Here is a 20558-nt window from a genome sequence, read left to right as displayed (position 1 = left end):
AAATAAATAAATACATAAATAAGCATTATTTAGATGAACTGCCAACTTCTACAATGAAGTACAGAAAACAGTATGCATACAAGTTTGATGAGAAAAATGTACCTTGGCTAAAAAGGGAATGTGATACATATCGATTATACGATATTGCAGCAATACTAGTATATTGCTGTAGGTATTATGGTACTTGCAATAGTTTACTTTTCCTTACTGTAGTATATTACAAGGTAATACAGAAAATACTATGGTATACTACATTGTACTAGTTACTGTATTACTGTAATAAATACTGTAGTGCATACTATAATACACCATTGTAATCTATAGCTTTCTATGGTGCTGATAGATTATTTTTATGTGGAAGGGTGGGGGATATTATTAAAAGCCATGTCAGACAGCTACAATGAAGCAACGTTTTGTTTGGATTGTACTTTTTTTACATCTATTGGGGACTCTATGGGTAAGCATGTAATTGTATTTTGCATAGCAACATAAATTGATGCAGCTTTAAACAACAGGCTGTCAGGCAATATAATTATTCCTCCATGGGTGAAATTCACTTTAGAGTCACTTTACATTTCGTCTGTCTCTACCGCTGTATACTGTATATAATAGTGAAAACTGCCCTATTTTGTAATCAACACTATAGACACCACCAATGCGTAGAGTTTGCACACTCAACACACACAACTCAACTGATCACCTTTGTGAGTCCGGAAACCACGCCTTTGATTGTCTGTAATGCGCGATGTTCAACGTAGAGTGTTCCATGATTGGACAAGGAGGGCTGCCAATCAGAAATTGTTTCATTCCTTTCCGTTCTATACTTGACGTGAAGCGTTAGCTTTTGCATATGTGTTTCAGTATGGGCAGCTAGAAAGAGCAGGGCGGTTTTTAGTATCATAAGTTTCTTAAAAAGAACACATATCTAAAAAAACAACAACAAGGACATCGATTCCAAATGGCTAGATATATTCACTAGCGTAGGACGAAAGCAGACAAGATTTTAGACTTTTTTAAAAATTATTATTTTTTACTATTACTATTTTTTGTATCGATAAAATGCCAACTGCAACTATTTTGCCTTTCACTACTCCGAGTAGGAAGTCTGTAAGCCCCAGCTCTTTCCGACTCACGGAGAAATTTATTTTGCTTTTAGTTTTCAGCGCTTTTGTCACTCTGTGTTTCGGTGCATTTTTCTTTTTGCCGGATTCATCTAAGCTGCTGAGCGGAGTGTTTTTCCATTCTTCCTCTGTGGAGACTAACACAAAAACAGGCACAGACAGCGATGGTATCCACGGGGCTGGCAATGATGAAAACAAGTTATCAAGGATCCGAAAAGATCACGAGAAGGCTCTGAGCGAAGCGAAGGACACCCTGCAGAAGCGACCAGACGAGATCCAACGAGAAATTCAGAACGAGAAGGAAAACGTTATTAACAATGTATTTGTTAACAGAGGAGACGGTGACAGTTTGCCCAAAATTAACTTTCAGAAGCCACCGGGAGCAGCAGGGCGTGAACCTTCAGACCCGGAAACCAAAGAAAAAAGGGCAAAAATAAAAGAGGTAAGGTGAACGAATGATACAGTATCAACTTTGCACCCACAGGACGCTGCTTGCAAGTCGATTCTGTAATCTACATCTGTTACCTTTTAATTAGGCGTATTTCAAGCTGGTTATTGTGTGTGACTGTGTACACTTGTGAGATATGGATATAAAACGGTTAACCATCTATACATATGCAAAACTTGTCTTCTGCATTTACCCCCCCCCCCCCCCCCCCCCAAAAAAAAAAAAAAACCCACAATATGCGTCTTGTCTAAGTTAGTACAGTGTATGTGTGTAAAGCGCTGCTATTGCGCAGCGAGTAAAAACCATGCCACCTGAAGAGTCTTGTAGTTGTACACCATTCTGAATCTGATTTTAATGTGCTTACACTCAAGTGGCATTGCTGCATTAATCTTATGTCGGGGGTTTTATAGACCGTGGTAAAGGAATACCTTCTAAATCTTAAAAAAATAAAATAATTTGTGACGAAACAAAGAATCATGTGTAGAATGTTAGCTGTACTGACCGGCTATTGTCATAATTACCAACGAGCTGCCTCGAGGACTTTATATTATTATGAAGACTTGCTCTTTATTATCCAACAAATTACTTTATCCTTGCTGCCACAATGTATTTAAATTTTTTATTTTACTCTACAACAATACTTAAAATCCACTTAATCAAACCTATTGTATAATTTATAAATTTTGTACATGAATACAGAATCAAATTTTAAATATTAATAAAATCGAGTCACGCGACAGGCTTAGATTTCTTAAGTTTATTTATTTCTTACATTTAAAAAAATGTAATTTGCTTATGAAACACATTATTTAATATATATATATATATATATATATATATATATATATATATATATATATTAGTGTTGTGTTAAACCTTTTGCTAACCACTTTAAGATGCAAAACCAGGTGCTACAGTAGCCTACCGCAGCCTTGCTTATAGCTATAGTTTCCATAACTAGTCTTTACTGTTTGTTCTCTGGGTTTTCAAGTTAGAAGTCCATAAACGCAGAAAAATGGTGTTCTGTTTGAAGAACAACTTAAATTATATATGATGTAATACTGCATGAGCTCAATGATGCCTAAAATAAGGATTGCCAGCAATGGCAAGAGTTCTGAAGGTATGTGCACATTTAGGAGGTATAGTAGCTTTGAGGTTACTACTGGGAACCTTTGGCTCCCATGTTATAAATCTGGTAACTGTGTTGAAAAATTAGGTAAAAAAAATGCAAGAACTGTAGTAATTTTGTTTGTAAATTGTAGCGTTTAACTGCTAGGTTGTGCTCCAACAGTGAACCAGCTCTGTTAGCAATCATTCATATTCATGACAAACCTTTACATCTGAAAATCAAGGATGATAAAAAAAATCATCATATATGCTTCATAAATTCTGAAAAACGGACCTAAATGCCTGTCTTTAACGTTGCATTTCGCGGCACAAATGGCCTCAGTACAGATTTTGCAGAAATGTACCCCCCCCCCCCCCCCCCAAAAAAAAGAAAAAACAGCGACCTGTTCATTAGTTATGGAAAAAGAGAATTTTAAAAATGGTTTTGCTTTCATTATTAAAAGTAGTTTTAATGCAAAATCACGCGCTTTGTCATGTGCTGAATTAAACAGGCATCTGTTGCTGTGCTGCTGTACCTGCAGTAGAAGGGAAGTTACTCTAGTCTTCTACAAGCTCTGCCTTATCTCAGGAAAGAAAAAAGGAAACACATGTTTCAGCACAATAAGTACACACTTGTAGTACAAATTACATTTTAAAGGAAACTCCTATAAAAACATTCAGGACATGTATTGTGTGTTTATATGTAAACACCATTTTTGCTGTTTTTTCACTGAGTGAAAAATATATATATGTGTGTGTGTGTGTATGTATATATGTATATATGTATATATGTATATATATATATATATATATATATATATATATATATATATATAGATGTGCTCAAATTTGTTGGTACCCCTCCACAAAAAACGAAGAATGCACAATTTTCTCTGAAATAACTTGAAACTGACAAAAGTAATTGGTATCCGCCATTGTTTATTCCATATTTAATAGAAATCAGACTTTGCTTTTGATTTTTTATTCAACATAATATTGTAAATAATAAAACAAATGAAAATGGCATGGACAAAAATGATGGGACCGCTAACCTAATATTTTGTTGCACAACCTTTAGAGGCAATCACTGCAATCAAACGTTTTCTGTAGCTCTCAATGAGACTTCTGCACCTGTTAACAAGTAGTTTGGCCCACTCTTCCTGAGCAAACGGCTCCAGCTGTCTCAGGTTTGATGGGTGTCTTCTCCAGACTGCAAGTTTCAGCTCTTTCCATAGATGTTCGATAGGATTCAGATCAGGACTCATAGAAGGCCACTTCAGAATAGTTGAATGTTTTGTTCTTATCCATTCTTGGGTGCTTTTAGCTGTGTGTTTTGGGTCATTATCCTGTTGGAGGACCCATGACCTGCGACTGAGACAGAGCTTTCTGACACTGGGCAGTACGTTTCGCTCCAGAATGCCTTGATAGTCTTGAGATTTCATTGTGCCCTGCACAGATTCAAGGCACCCTGTGCCAGGCGCAGCAAAGCAGCCCCAAAACATAACCGAGCCTCCTCCATGTTTCACTGTAGGTATGGTGTTCTTTTCTTTGAAAGCTTCATTTTTTCGTCTGTGAACATAGAGCTGATGTGACTTGCCAAAAAGCTCCAGTTTTGACTCATCTGTCCAAAGGACATTCTCCCAGAAGGATTGTGGCTTGTCAATATGCATTTTAGCAAATTCCAGTCTGGCTTTTTTATGTTTTTCTGTCAAAAGTGGAGTCCTCCTGGGTCTTCTTCCATGGAGCCCACTTTCGCTCAAAAAGCGACGGATGGTGCGATCAGAAACTGACGTACCTTCACCTTGGAGTTCAGCTTGTATCTCTTTGGCAGTTATCCTTGGTTCTTTTTCTACCATTCGCACTATCCCTCTGTTCACTCTGGGGTCGATTTTCCTCTTGCGGCCGCGCCCAGGGAGATTGGCTACAGTTCCATGGACCTTAAACTTCTTAATAATGTTTGCAACTGTTGTCACAGGAACATCAAGCTGCTTGGAGATGGTCTTGTAGCCTTTACCTTTACCATGCTTGTCTATTAGTTTCTTTCTGATCTCCTCAGACAACTCTCTCCTTTGCTTTCTCTGGTCCCATGTTCAGTGTGGTGCACACAATGGTACCAAACAGCACAGTGACTACTTTTCTCCATTTAAATAGGCTGAATGACTGATTACAAAATTGGAGACATGTGTGATACTAATTAAAGAAACTAATTAGTTTGAAATATCGCTATAATCCAATTATTTATTATCTTTTCTAAGGGGTACCAACAAATGTGTCCAGGCCATTTTAGAATATCTTTGTAGAATAAGCAGTAATTCATCTCTTTTCACAGCTTCTTTGCTTTATTCTATGACATACCAAAGGCATGCAAGTATACATGATAAAATAGCTTTTAATTTCATCACCTTTCAGGAGGAATGAAGCATTATTTCAATGAGCTGTAAGGGTACCAACAAATTTGAGCACGTCTGTATATATATATGTGTGTGTGTGTGTGTGTATGTATATATGTGAAGTTAATGTTTCATTATCTTGACTCACTCAAACATGCCTAGACTCCCTCTTAATACTCATTTTAATTGTCTTCTGCATTTATTTTGCACAATACATTAATTATTCACTTACTGTCTGACTGTTGACTGGTACCTGGAGTGATGCCACAGGCTTTAGAAGTAGATTGTTTATTTCAGTCATGACCATGTATTGCATGTAATGATGTGTATACATGAGGAACACAACTGTGTAACAGCCAGGCACCTTTCATAGAAAAAAATGGCACCTGCTGGGATGATCCTATTACCATTTGCTACCCTGTAGTTGATAAACAGTAATATGTGTCATTGGCATTTTGTCACAACGGGCACAGGAATTGGGGATTCTATAATAAAGTCTTTGCAGTACTTGTCGTTCATTTAATCAGTTGAATGAGGTTTAATCAAGATAACTTGGCGATCTAATCTACATTCTGAATCTAATGTATGCAAACCTTCTCTCTGCTTGGACTAATGCTGTTCTGCTTACAGCTTTTTCTTACTTGTCTGTCCACACTGTGGCACGTTGCCTCCTATCATTTCACAAATAGGGAGATAGAAGCCCAAAATGTGGTCATTTATTTTCCATACCCATTTATACTGGTATGCTGTGACGGTCAAAACACATTTATTTTATTATACAAAATAGGGCTCTCTTTAAGATAAAAAATATGTTTGTGTGGTATAAAAACTAAATAAAATGGGGTCTCTGTACATTTTCATAAATGTTTGTTTGGTCCTAACATATTTGTTTAACCAGTAACAAGTACTGTATGTGCTACAGAGAGAATGTGTACCCATAACCAGGGCTAGAAGTTAACTTTTTAAGACAGTCGTGAGGATTTGCTACCTGCCTGGAAAATAGGTAGCAAAATTATCTTATTTGGTAGCAGTTTATTTGACTAATAATTATATTTATAATATAAAAAAGAGAAAGTAAAACACCTACCTACTGTTTTAAGTAGACTGAATATCCCAAACTATCAGAATTTAATGAAACCACCTTGTGCTCAACTAGTAATGCAACTAATGCAATTCCTTGTCGAAATGTATTTTTGTTTTATCCTTAAGTTCTACAAGAATGCAACCATATCTGTCAGCATTTGCTATGCCATCAGTACAGTTAACCAGGTTATGTTTCATCGGTGCAAATTAAGTGGTACGAAATGATCGTCTTATCTGTCTTCAGTTGTTGACTGAGATTTCGGTAACTAACAAATCATACACACCTATAAAGCGATTAAAAAAATTAAATAAATAAATTTTTAAAAAAAGTAACCTGTGCCACATTATCGTTGAATCCTGCATTGTTTGACCTTATAAATTTATAAGGTTACAGCCACAACCGAGCTGTTTTGAAAATGAAAGTTAATTCCAGCACGGTACTGCTATATTTAAAATATGCTCCCACCCTGCCTTTTCACTGCATTTTTAAATTAGCATTTTAGACACTGAATAAACTTAATATCCTGTTAGGTCATTGCCTGTTATCTTTTTAAATCTTAACGTTTTTAATAGTTATTTAATTGTACATTTGTTCTGTTAAATAAACTTCATACCTTGATATTGTATCTAGGTTGTTCTGGTACTGTAGGTATTTGTACTCCACTGTAGAGACCTGCACGGGACTATTTTTTTTAATCCCGCCCCGCAATACCCACTCCCACTCCCACCCGCTCCCGCATTGTTTCTTGCATTTTTATCCCACTCCCACCCTCAAACCTTAGATCCCAGAACTCCCACAAGAGAGACAGATTCCCCCATGCTACTAAAAAAAAACAAAAACAGTTTGTTAATGTGTTATATATAAAAACGGAATTTGGACATTCGGAACACAAAGAATAAAACAAATCTTGCCCTCCCTATACACCCATTATATATTGCACTGGGCCCGACCTCACGTGAATATCTCAGGCACCATAATAGCCAGCTTCCTAGTTACTTGCCTAAAAGTACAGATTTAGAGCTTTCCAATGATGTATTGCACGTCCGTATCAGACGTTTCAAAACAAAACTATAGCAAACCGAAACTTATGCTTGAGTCATGTGACATGAGTAAGATCCCTAGGTTTTGTTTCTTATCTATTACTTGGTCGCTTCGAAAGATGGCATTCTGGTTTCAACGTCATTTAAAAGCACATGCTTTACACTTTCCATTGATGTAAGGGATGCCCGTATGTGTAGTTCTTATTGGAAACAGCCATCCTCTACATTCAATGTATATCTATGGGTTCAGTGCTTTAACGCGCATCCATTTCCCAGAAAACAGTAGCGAATGTGACGCGGCATAATAACAAAACCTGTGAGTGTGATTCTCTGACTTGAGCTGGTGTACTACACCGGATTCAGAGAGCGGGAAACGAAGGCGTAGGAAAGAGAAGCTCAAACAAAATAATTAGCAACAGACAACGTTTTACTTGCTCCCGCTATTAAGGCAGCGGGTCCTGCGTGATCCCAGTCCCGCTGCAGGGTTCAACTCCACTGTACAATACAATCTACATTGTGAGTCTTGCGCGTGTCTACATGGGGCGGTACAAACCTCAGTCATCTACAAATCAGGAAGCTCTATTAGCAATGGTTTCCCTCTTTATGAAAGATACTAATAATGTACGTGTTTTAAAAAAAAAAAAAAACCTAATGCCGGTAATTATGTACGTGTTCACTAGGCCTGCTACGATTAAAATTGAAAAAAATTTCAGTCGATTCCATTTCTAATTTATATACGTAGCTATAAATACTGGATAATCAATTTAAATAATTACAATTTTGTAACGCGCATAGTTAATAACTATTTAAGTTTATTAAAGGAACTGCAGCGAACGCTCCCTGTCTTATTTACAGTATTTCTGCCGAAGACCAGCAGTGGGCGTGCTGTTCTTTTCCTGCTGGTGTTAACTAGCACCTGATTTGCTGGTCCCATCCTACCAGCAAATCAGTTTTGAAAATGCTTTGTAAGTACGCACCCTTGGATCCAGAGTGGGTCAACAAGCTTTTATTCCTGGCAAACAACATGTAAATAAATAGTGCATATTGAAAGACCACAACAATCACAGAGCAAAAAAATGTCAAACTAAACTCATCACAGCTGCGATCAGTCAGTAGTCCAAAACAAGGTCAACAAAACGCAAAAATATGGTCTAGCTAAGTGTGTTTTTTCTTTTTTTCCTCAGTATGAACGTGTCTATTACTGTTATGAAATGTATTTTTGACAGAAATTAAGTCTTAATTGTTTTATGTTTTTTAATAGTCAGTTTTAATAATAGTACTCACTGGAACCGGATCCTTGATAGAGTCCTGCTTGGGTCTAATTTTTACGATCCGCTTCTGACCCGGACCCGACCTGAACCCGCAACCCGCTGCAGCACCATCTTTTTGCCCGCGACCCGACCCAACCCGCTTTAATATGAACTGCAACTACTGCCTGTGTCAACTGCCTCTCTTACGCTCTCACATTCACACACATATCTCTACCATCTTCCACAGATTGAGTTTATACAATAGGCTTTACAGTGTGGTAGCTTTCTCTAGTGTAGTGGTCTGCATATATTTTAACATTGTAACATTAACTATCTCTACGATAAAACTATCTTCACTATAAAATACCTGTCTATTCCTTTCATGCCACCAGTTGAAAAGGAGCTACACCTGTGCTTTCGCAGAGATGTACCAGTTTTGTGGCTGTAGTTCACAGAAATGTAACGACACATTTTACAAGCAACAAATCCAGTCACATGTTTATTTTCATTCGTTATGATTCCAAAATAATTCCACACTTCTGATTTAGCTCTCAAACTATTATCCACTACATGATGTAAACCTATCTTTTGTTTCACCTCGTGCATGGACATTTTTAATAGCATCAGGCAGATGTGACAAACGGATCAAACACTGCTTAGTCCCTAATTGCCTCCTGCTTTAGTGCAGGAAATACCGGTACATTTACCTTCTAATACGTTATTTGGGAATGGGTTACAGACAAGTACGCTGAAAGGACAGAAAACATTTTTGGTGATTCAAATTCAGACCTGAAAATTTACATTTTTTGGACCCGAAACCAAGGTTGGAGAACCACACAGCTCTGGGTAGCTTGCAGGCAGGCCCCCAGGGTGTCCTCGGCTCTAGGCAAACCTTGCATGGACATTTGTTATAATAAGGTAAATTTACTAGATTTTCATGCATGGTGCACCATAGGAGAAAAGCATTTGGGTTTTTTGGGGGGTTCTGATTTATGTATTTCTGGGTTAATGTGTCTTTAAATGTATGTGTCACATTTTACCACCAAGTGCATTGCAGCACAGAAAGCTAGATTGATCCTCGTTTGTCACCCCTTTTACATACTGCATTATTAAATCTATATAAATGCATACTGTTTCTCAGCTGCCAAGTTTAAACACTTTCCATTACTTCATTACTTGAGCAATGTTAAATGAAGGACCTGTAACAGATAGCATTATATTTCAAGAGAATTTTACTTGGCTTGATTGAAATTCAAGTTCATGAAGCCAAGTTTAGTTGTAATGGATGTACTCAGAAGATTCCTACAAGTTGGGGATCAGCTATTGGCAATTTTCTGCAATGGAAATTAGGGCTGGAATATCCATTCTAGAGTATACATAGGATTTGTGATGTGTAAAATATTTTGTTTCAGAAATGCACAGCCACGAATAGTTTCTGGAACAAAATATTTTCTGGTAAGGGCAATGACTACTTTAATGACCACACACTTTTGAAATGCTTTCTGTATTGTTATCATTCACTTGCAGCATGTGAGTTTCATCTGACAAGCTGTTTACTGCAGATCTTGCATCTACTTGAATGTGCGGTTTCCATGCATTATTGACTAGTTCCAGTTTCAAATTTTTTTTTTTGACAGTGTTTGGTTATTTTAAGACATTTCTGACACTTGGATTTTGATTGCTGAGGGTGACTAGTAATACATGGTTGGACAGCTATCACTTTTGGATTTCTAACAGTTGTTTGGTTGAATGGTGTCAGCATTTTATTATTATTTTTTATTCTTATAAGCGGTTGATTCTTAAAAGCAGAACGATATGATTACAATTAGCAAAAGCGTGCCTCCACGCATCAGCAGTTTAAATACAGTATACAAATGTCAATGGTGCTCGATCACAGAGGGCAATACATCAAAACAATCAAAACAAGTCTTTGTGGGTAAGCAGCTTGTTATATGATCATGATTATGTTTACTCAAGGCTGCAGAATCCTATTTTACTACAGTATACTTGAGAAGCGATCGTCTCGTGAGGGTGCCTACTTTAACTGCCGTGCGGTGTTACATGTAATGGCCTTTGAATTAAAATGACATTACAGTACAGTATTTTACTGTCAGGATTACCACTGCATTTACATCTGTGGCTTGCTTTTTTTCAGTTGTGATGCAAATCTTTTTTTCACTCAGTGGAGATGCAAAGCTCTGCAATCCCCCCCTCCCTCTACATGCATATCACACAATAACAGAGCTGTACTCGGCATGTATTCAATGAATGTGTATTCACTTTATTAAAACACATTCACTAACAGAGAACACAAATACCTGTACAATGCAGTCGCGTGTTTTTCGTTTTCCTGCCATGTCGACACACAAACTGCACGACTTGCTTTTTTTCTACTGGGAGTCGCTGCGGACCAGGGATTATACTGTATACATGCTGCGTACATGCCTAATCACACGAGATGTGATCATATTCAAAAACAGCTTTATTGGTTGTACGCATCATTGCACCTGATACAGTACCGTATTACATGCAGTCAGTTTGCCCAGAAATGATTCTTATAAGCAGATTGCTTGATTCTTACAAGCAGAGTATTTTAGCATGGTTAGTATAGGAATGATTTGGTCCCAGTCGTTTTGATCACTATATGCAGTTGATTCTTATATCAGCCATTCTTATAAATGGAGTGCACTGTATAGTTGTAGGGGTCTTGGTGAAAGTCTTGCCAAATATACTTCATGTTGGATATAAAATAACAGGATGGAGGAAAAAAATAGTTATGCAACCCTGATTGTAAGTGGTTTGTAAAATGTATATACCTCATGTACAGTAAAGGAAGATCAATTCACCTGTCTAGTTTAGAATTGTCAAGTAAGGCTGCAACGAAGGGTACATTTTGACCTTCGAAGGTTCGGAACACATTACCGAAGGAAGGTTTGAACCTTCAATGGGGCTAATTTGCATAATTTACTGGTGATGTCACCATAGCTACTTGTTTATATTTGACTGAATTTTGGTTATTTTGAAGGCAATCCATATAAATTAAATAAAACATTCACATGTAGTTGAAAAGTACGTTATATAGAACAGTAATCATGTTTTTATAATTTCAATAAAAATAAAATACAGATTTGTTTATTTACACGTAATTGATGCTGCTTGCGACGCGATACAACTCTTTGCTGTCAAGATGGGGAATTAAGAATTTAAAGGTTTGCCTCTGGATAACACGAGCTGGAGGGGGTAGTGGTGGACGCTGCTCAGTTTTTGAAATTAAAATTATTAGTGTTAGCGTATATTTTGTATGTTTCATACATATCCTACCATAGCACTTATCTTACACTGTCTTGTAGGTATTTGGTACATGTTTTACTGAAGCACTACAACCGCTATAGGTACCCCCCCCCCCCACCCCACCCACCCCACCCCACCCCAGGGCATTGGCATATTATACCCTGCTCCTTACATGGCAGTGGCGCCATAGAGTTGCTACGTGTAACGATTTGGTAGTGGATTTTAATACAACAGCTTCTGTTTACGTAAAAAAGGTTGCATTTGAGTGACATTTGAGTGACATTGCATGTGTGGTCCAGTGGTTAAAGAAAAGGACTTGTAACCAGGAGGTTCAAATCCCACCTCAGCCACTGACTCATTGTGTGACAATGAGCAAGTCACAACCTCCTTGTGCTCCTTCTTTCGGGTGAGACGTTGTTGCAAGTGACTGCAGCTGATGCATAGTTCACACACCCTAGTCTCTGTAAGTCACCTTGGATAAAGATGTCTGCTAAATAAACAAATAATAATAATTTACAGTATTCACACATTTGTCAAACGGTTTCTTTTAGCAGAAAAAAAATTAAAAAATACAATGCGTGAATACCACCTGATAAACCTTTGAAGGTTTAAAACTACCTTTGAATTCCTTGCTAGCAAACAAACCTTTGAAGACAGCCCTATTGTCGAGTCTATCCATGCTGTGTGGAAGGTACAGTAGATAATGTGCTGTTAATCTTGGCAGATTTTAAATATGTTCTTGTACTGCACTGTTGCACTTAATCTAGCTAGTAAATCCAGCTGTTCTTTGGAGGTGTTCAAATCAAACTGTACGTGTGACCAGGAAGCACCTGAATGTTGTGGCAAACAAACATGATTTTAATTTATTTGGATTAAACATTCTTGAACACAAGTGATGCCTCAGTCAAACCTTTGCTGTCCAATGCCTCATTTCCACTGCGGGCCGGGGCTGGTGCTGGCTCAGGCCAACAGACACGTGTTTCTTGGCTTTTTCCTAACGTGGCCAAATTCAGAAGTTCTTGTCCTGCATCATCAGGTCTCTGGGGTATTGTGGGAATGTGTGTTGCATTTTTAAAGAAACCCGTAGTAGTACAAGTTCAGGAATAAAATCTGCCCGAGCCATGGATGTTGCATTTGAAAAGATTTGTCCCTATTTTTATTTTTGTGCTACACACGATTCTACACAGTATTCTCAAGACCCAATTTTCCAAACCAAAAGGAAGACAGATTGAAAGTGAATCTGGTAGCTCCCATGTTAGAAGCATCCCATGTTAAAACAGTACATAAATCTAGCACTGGTAGCAAGGAATGCATCTTTAAGCATGCAGAATTTCCAAACAGGTAACATTCATGTTTTATCTATGCCAGAAACGAACATTCTTAACATTGGCTCAATGCAAATGAAATCTTCCAAAAGGGGGCAGACAGCAGCCAAAACAAACAGCTAGGCTTTGTCGTTGTTGCGTTTAGCCAGGGCTAAAAAGAATCGTGATCAGTCCCGTAAACCTGTAACAACCCCCAAGACACATTTTACTCTAGAATCACTGTAGTGCTCTGATTGTTTACCAAAGCATGATTACTGTTAGCAGACACAGTTTCCTGCTTTCAGAGAGAACAGTAAAGCTTTTATGTACAGCTTTATATAAAAAAAAAAAAATGTTCTCCACACAGGCACTACTCAAAAGACCCTGCAGCTCATTCACGTACTGCCACCCTAAAACACTGTCCATTTGTTCATAAAACAAACCAAAAAAAATGCCTGTTGCTGTCTTTTAATTTGTCTGTAGTCAGCCCGCAGTTTTTTATATTTTGTCCCAGCACTGTTGTTGTGATCATGTGAATCCGTTGTCTGCAAGGACTTCTGCTATTTTGCAATTGTTTTTGTATTTCCAAGTCAGCCCATACAGACAACAAACATTTTGACTCTTCATTTTCTCACTTGCCACCACAATTTTGTTCGATGGCAGCGATTGTAAAGGGTTATATGTTTTTTTGTTCCCCTGTCAGCTTCCTATAAAAGCACATGCCTCCATGCTACGTGATGACGGGTATGATAAAGCAAAACAGGCCAGAAAAACCATCCACCCCCGTCCAGGGCTGTTGTGGCCAGCTGTGGAAACCTCTTTTAAAACCATGACCAGCCACGGCAGGCAGTGGAAACGAGGCATGTGTGTGCACCCTGGCTGCCCCTCCAGCAACAAGCCACAAAGTAGTAAACAGGAACGGTCTGATTTCAAGGTTTAAACTTAGAGCTCAAGTGTGGCGGATCCAATTCTGATTGGATGTTTAGGCTTCAAGGCAAACTAATGGAGACAGAATCTTTACAACCAACTGGAGTTAAATTTAAAATGGCATGTATTTTGCTGGTTTATCTGAATTAGATCTTCATGGACATTTGTTACAATAAGGAATGAAATAATCTGAGTATGTACAGTGTCACACCACAAGGGAAAATGCACTGCCTGTTTGGATTTGGCATTGCCCCTGAAGTAGAGATGCAAATTAGGTTGATCATGTAAGTGACATGTGATCGCCAAAGTACTATAAGTTATGGGAGCAGCACAATTGTCTTCCAGAAATGGGGAAAGCCTTGATGCACAGTAACAGCATTTGAAACCGGCATGGCGGGGATGTTGGTAGGCTGCTTCAAGACATTGTTAATCTACTCTTAATTAAGGGAGGTGACTTTTGAACTCTTCGAATCTCTTAAGGTTCCATTTACTGATTTTGTCCGGTGAAAATGAACCGTTTTCCTGCCACATTGTTATATCCTTTGGATTTATTTATGATACCGATCTTTTACACATCAATTTGTATGAACCATTCAATCAGATATGCTATTCTCCCTAAATTATGCCCCAGTGGAACATGTGATAACATTGTGATTATGCTTACTAGGATTTTTTTTGTGTTTGTTTTTGTACAGCATTGATTTAAAGGTTGTGACATGCTGTGTATTTAAAAAAAAAAAAAAAAAAAAAAAAAAAACCCTTTCTGACAACTGCTTTCTCTAACAAGTGAGTGTTCCAAATAGACCCCTAGAGCAGGGCTTCCCAAACTTGTTTTACCCGAGGCCCACCTGTTCAGCTGCATTAGGTACAGCGGCTTACTATTAGTACTCCTTGGGGAAAATGTAAAATTAAAAATTAAACTGTCCTTTATTCACTTGAATAAATATTGTGAAAGATGGAAATCACATAGAATGTGGACTGAGTGAAAATAAAAAAAACTGAAACACTTTAATAAAATGAATTTGCAAAAACTAAACAGATGTTTTTTATCAAACCTTTAAATTATTAGGCACCTTTTGTACAATTAAACATTTTAGAAATGCAGTTTTTTTTCTTGGTCATCAAACAAGAAAGTGCATGTTTCTTATTATTCCCATTCATTACAATGTGTACAACCAGTACAATGTGCACAAAAAACTTAACTTAAATCCTAGATCTTAAATCTCTCACGGTGAACTGTCCTGCACAAAAAAGACGAATGCGCACAATACAGAGGGAAACGAGAGCCTACATCACTTAACCTAAAGAAAAGAAAACTTATGAAAATAAATGCATCTGCAGCGAAATTTGATTGTCAAAAAACGTTTTTTTTATTATTATTATTTTCCAACAAAACATATTCTAGTGTTTTTAAGACAACTGTGAATGAGCCAGTAATCAATAAAATAGCAGTATATCCAAACATTTTAATAAATGAATTATCGGTATGTAACAAGATTTATGAGTTTGATTAATAACTTGATTTAGTTAATATTGAAACGTATATCAAACTACTCCAATATTTTAAATGTTAATAGCTAATTAGTCACAAAAACGTATTCATCATAGGCTTCAATTGGATTTGTAAATTAATGTTATCAAGTACAAAAGTTAGTATGAAAACGTTTCTACGAAAGAAAAAAACGCATTCCAGCACCTCAAAGCTGAGCCCACGTTATAAATGCATTCAAACTCCTGGAGCTGCCTTTTTTGTTCTTTCTTCTTTGAAAAACGTATTCTTTTTTAGCTGATTCGACATGTAATTTTACAAAATACTGAACACACTGTTTACATCTGCCAGCAGAGAGATCACATGACCTTAACACCGCCCTATTGTCAGAGCTCTCGCTTTACATCCCGCCTACAGGTAGGCAATCTGTTAGCTCTGATTTGTGAATTTTGCTTTGATTGACAGTCCGCCAATATTCCCTTGCTACAGTTATTTTTTCTACAGTTACAGCTGCCGCCGGCACCTGCTTTTCGCTTTTAATAGAAAAAAAATGCATAGACTGTCATTGTGGGCCGCGGACCACAGTTTGGGAACCCCTGCCCTAGAGGAGGTCAAGCTGACAGTGCACTGGCTGCTGGGCCCCAAACTCTCCTTGCTTGACTTGGTGCTAATCTTCATACTGGATGTCACAGGCTGTGGGGATACTTGAAGGAGTCATCACTCCATGTCACGGTTAAGGCACTTTTTAATGCCTGCATAGTAAGGAGCTTGCCAGGTACTTTGAGGTAAATCGACAGATTTGGTCCCGAGACTTGGCACACAAATAATTCTTACTGTAGCAGTTAAGGAACTGTGAATCATTAATGTGAAGAGTGCGTGTGTTTTTTTGTTTTAAGCATGGACCCCAGTGTAAATACGTATTCAGTCAAACTGGTTCAGAGACCCAGCTTGGCATCAAACAAAGGGAACACTGTTCGGAGAACAAACAATGTACTGTTGTCTGCGTTTACTCTTATGCTCAGAGGAAAGTATTCATACCTGTGAAATTAAGACTGCAATAAAAACAGTCCATCTGTGATGAGGAAAACTGTAGCAATCATGCAAACATTCTGCTATTTAGTAAATGCATTAAAGGTGAAAGGCTAGTGTCATAAGAACAGCATATTATGATCCACACTGATCTGGTTTATATATATATATATATATATATATAAGTGCCATCTGCGCTTATGATTACTTTTTAGATGATACTGTTTCTCATATGATGGCTGTAACTGTGAATAGGTATACATGAAAATAACTTGATCTTGATTTTCAATTTTCATCTCATCTTCTCTTTGGGTCATTGGGCAGCATGAAGATTACTTTTAACAAAAAATGAGTCAACTTGCATCTGACCTTTTCTGCTTTTTCTGGCTTTAGTTGTAATTTCTGATGGAATTTGCGCTTAGCACTATGACTGTGGCTTACAGAAGCTAGTACCTTTTTGAAGATGCAACATTTCCTAAGGGTGAAGGGGTTACGTGTTAAACATTTCTTAAAGCTTTGCTTACTTGTAGAAATGTCAGTGTTACAGTGCTAAAGCCTTCACAAGCACTTAAGAACTGCTTGGAAGTGTTTCCCTGTATTTATTTAGATGGTATACCCACCCAAAGCCATTATGGTCTATTTTGATTTTAAAGTAAATTACAATGCTGTAAGATGCGCTTTGGGAATACAGGCATACCTATTTGTTATTGGAATAAAGCAGGATCTCTGGCTACAAAAATGTGAGCTGAACTAAGGGCTAAAGGAGCAACTTCACCAGGTCGGATCGTCAGAATTTCTTTTACTGCATCCCCACTGCTGACAGCTTTTTACTCTTCTTCCATTTCAAAAAATCAAACGAAGCAATGTATGTGTGTGCTGTGTACCAAAAGAAGCAAAATCAATAAGAAAAAGGTAATGTAGGTACACAGAAATGTGAATAAAAAAAGAAAATCTACTATTATCTACTATATATGTTTCAAATGGACTTCTAGTAGAATTAGAATTTTTCTTTTTATCAATTCACATTTTAGTGTACCTACATTACTTTTTTTATATATATTAGTCATGGGCACCAATAATAACTTCCATAACGCGGGAATTAAAAAAGAAAAGTCTTGTACGCTCGCAAGACTGCTAAAATACAAACGCAGTATAATCAAGATTTATATTAACATACAAAAAACTAGGTTTGCACTGATAAGATTTTCTTGGCCGATACCGATAGCCTGTCAGCAATTTATACATTTGTCAACTACAACAGTGTTCGTTAAATTCTTATTTTAAGAATGCACTGCTTAAAATGCTGCCCAACTTAAATTGTTCACTTAATCAAAAACAAAAATATGTCATGAAAATATCTGGTTACAAAATTCAGTCAAACCTTGAATTTGTTATAAACAAGACGGCACAGTAATCAATTCCTGCTTCAAAATGCCGCCTAATACACCCACAACCAATGCAGATTAAGATAAACAAACAGAGCAAGAGAAACACAAATTACAAAAGGTAATTCCCACTTCACATTTAGAGAGCCCACGACTCCTTGGACGTTAGGGAGATTGTTGCTGCTGTAGTCTTGGTTTTAAAAAAGTGCTTTTCAGTTAAACTGTTTACGTTCAAGGATTTGATCAAGTGAGCTACGGAGGACCTGAGGTGATGCCAAGCTGCCAAAGAGAGAGACGGAGCAGAGAGATCACAGAGGCAGTTTTGTAACCGCGCATCGATGCTGTATTTGAACAATAACTTGCCTGGTTAATACTGTTTTCTTACGAATAATAAATACCCCTATATTACAGTTTTGTCAGCCTGAAACCAACTACAAAGCGTTACTTAGGGTGAATGTTGGTCTGGTAACTGTAGAGGCTACTTGTACTCTAAACAACTACTACTACTAGAATTACAAATACTGTATCGACCGAGCTACAATGCTTTCGATGTTTGACAATTGTTTTCTAAAGTAAGACGGCAAGAAAGAAAAGTAACGAAAGTAATGTTTGGGATACTCTGGTAACACAACTAAATTGCGTGACCATTTAGAGATGCAGAGGTCGCGCTAGCCTTTAAAAATGTGCATTTGTAAAAAGCATACCATCTCAAAATCTGCGTTTTCAACCAGAACCCCTGCATTTTTACATATTGTATCAACATAGTTACATTATTTTCCAGTGTAACTAAGTTAACATCCAAAACAGTACACTGTATAAATAATGGCAGTAGTAATGTTACAATGTAGTAATGTTAAGTAGTTTCACTCAAGACAGACAGCTACAGTTAGGACTGATTTTAAAACAAAATAACATGTATAAAATACATTAACAAAGCAGGTTACTCTTGATCTCTGCATCCTCACCCTGTATTTGTTCACAGACGCATATATCAGTAACTTTTAGAAGCAACAACACAGATTACATTCTTGACAGTAAATTGAATATATATGACACATTTTTAATTTTATGAAATATTCGATTTTCTTAAATATACTATCGATTTGTTATTGTGGGGTCCCAATTGATAAATAATTTGATTATCATTAATACAAGCCTAAATATTATTATTATTATTATTATTATTATTATTATTATTATATACATTTTTTGTAAATGTAATAAACGAGAACCAAAACGGTAAGTTTTTTTTCCCCTTCACCTTACAACGCCATTGCCATGTCTTTGTTTTATTTGTAGTGTTTTAAAGTATAATTTCAGTTTGTTAGCTTGTTCAGCTACAAAAAGGCATACTTAAACCTCTTGTTAATACTTTATGAAAACGTGTCGATGGCCACTGTTTACTGTGAAGAAATGGCAATGGCAAGGAATGCAAAAAAAAAAGAAAAAAGTAAAAAATAAATAAAATGCGGTGTCAATTTTATGTACTATTTATTTCAGGAATAAACAAAACAACATTTACCTAAACTGCTGTTTGGCATCCTTTGTGTTGTAGTTAATTCACTGGGGTAAGGGCCTACACAACATATTATTTACTCCTGGGATATCTTTCTACTTTAACGTATTGCATATTGTAATGCTGTGAAATAAAGGCACACACACAGGCCACGCCCCCCTGCCCTGCTGCTGTGCTGTCTCTGGCTGTGTTCTGAGCAATATAAAGGCTTTTATTACTTTTTGAAAATGAACAAATATCTGAATAAATATTTAAATTATGAGCGAATATCTGAACATGAAAATCCTGTGTTTGTCCCAGCGCACACACACGCATATATATAGGTCAACCTTGGTTAACTCAACTGGTGGATAACTTGACACCTTCGCTTAATTCGACAGTCTCAGGCCCAGATTTAATCCACATAAAATATATGCATCCTGACCCTTTTTAATTTTTTAATTCGACACTTATTACCGGTATGTGTGTGTTTTATTAAAAGCAACATAGAAAATAATTGAACATGTGTAGTTAAATGGGTAACATCTGGTTACACTATTAAAAGTATGGCCTTATCCAAAAGAAGCTGGATTTTATACCTTTTAGAATCAAGTTTAGGAACTTGGTGGTGAGTTCAGTAAAATACAGCTTGCATTGACACTTAAGCATTCAGTTCATACCTACTTGTTTCTGGGGAGGGAGGGGGGTAAATATACTGGTGGGAGGCTGAACAGCAGGCTGTCACTGATTGGATGCCTTGTGAACCATGCTTTGCTGTTCTGACATTCTTTTTACTGGAATACGTGAACCATTTGCAGAAATTGAATTGAATGGATTTTAAATTGTTGTAATGGCATGGATTCAAGTAAGTTAGATGTTAACTGGTGTTTCCTGAGGTTTGAGAGCTTAGAATCCTGAACGTTGCCTGATTTTGACATTGTTTGTGCAAGATAACATTGTAGTAGCTTCCTGTTACAGTACAGCAAAATGTATAAAGGTTGTACTATGCATTGCTTCATACTAGAAGATCTATACATGAACAAATTACACTTACCTGTAGTCTACCTTAGTGTTTTTAAAGTGCGTGCTTAAGCATTTTAACAGATGAATAAGAAACATCTACAGGAACAAGGAACATTTACAAAGTTATTTTTCTACTGCAATTCCACTGTTAACTTTTGATATGATTCATGAAACA

At 37.1% G+C, this 20558-nt stretch overlaps 1 protein-coding gene across 1 annotated transcript in view; it reads left to right on the top strand.

The window, feature by feature from the left end:
• Positions 1-760: 760 nt before the first annotated feature.
• The window catches only part of LOC117411293 (mannosyl-oligosaccharide 1,2-alpha-mannosidase IA), a 151980-nt gene continuing 132182 nt past the window's right edge, over positions 761-20558 (top strand). Inside the window, exon 1 of the mRNA XM_034018575.3 lies at positions 761-1563. Within this exon, the coding sequence (XP_033874466.3) occupies positions 1060-1563 (504 nt within the window). The 5' untranslated portion in view covers positions 761-1059. The remainder of the gene's footprint in view (positions 1564-20558) is intronic.

This window comes from Acipenser ruthenus, chromosome 6, assembly GCF_902713425.1.
Source record: "Acipenser ruthenus chromosome 6, fAciRut3.2 maternal haplotype, whole genome shotgun sequence".
Taxonomy (NCBI): Eukaryota; Metazoa; Chordata; class Actinopteri; order Acipenseriformes; family Acipenseridae; genus Acipenser; species Acipenser ruthenus.
Note: the sequence above shows the minus strand (reverse complement) of the source record. Positions and strands in the feature narration are given on the sequence as shown.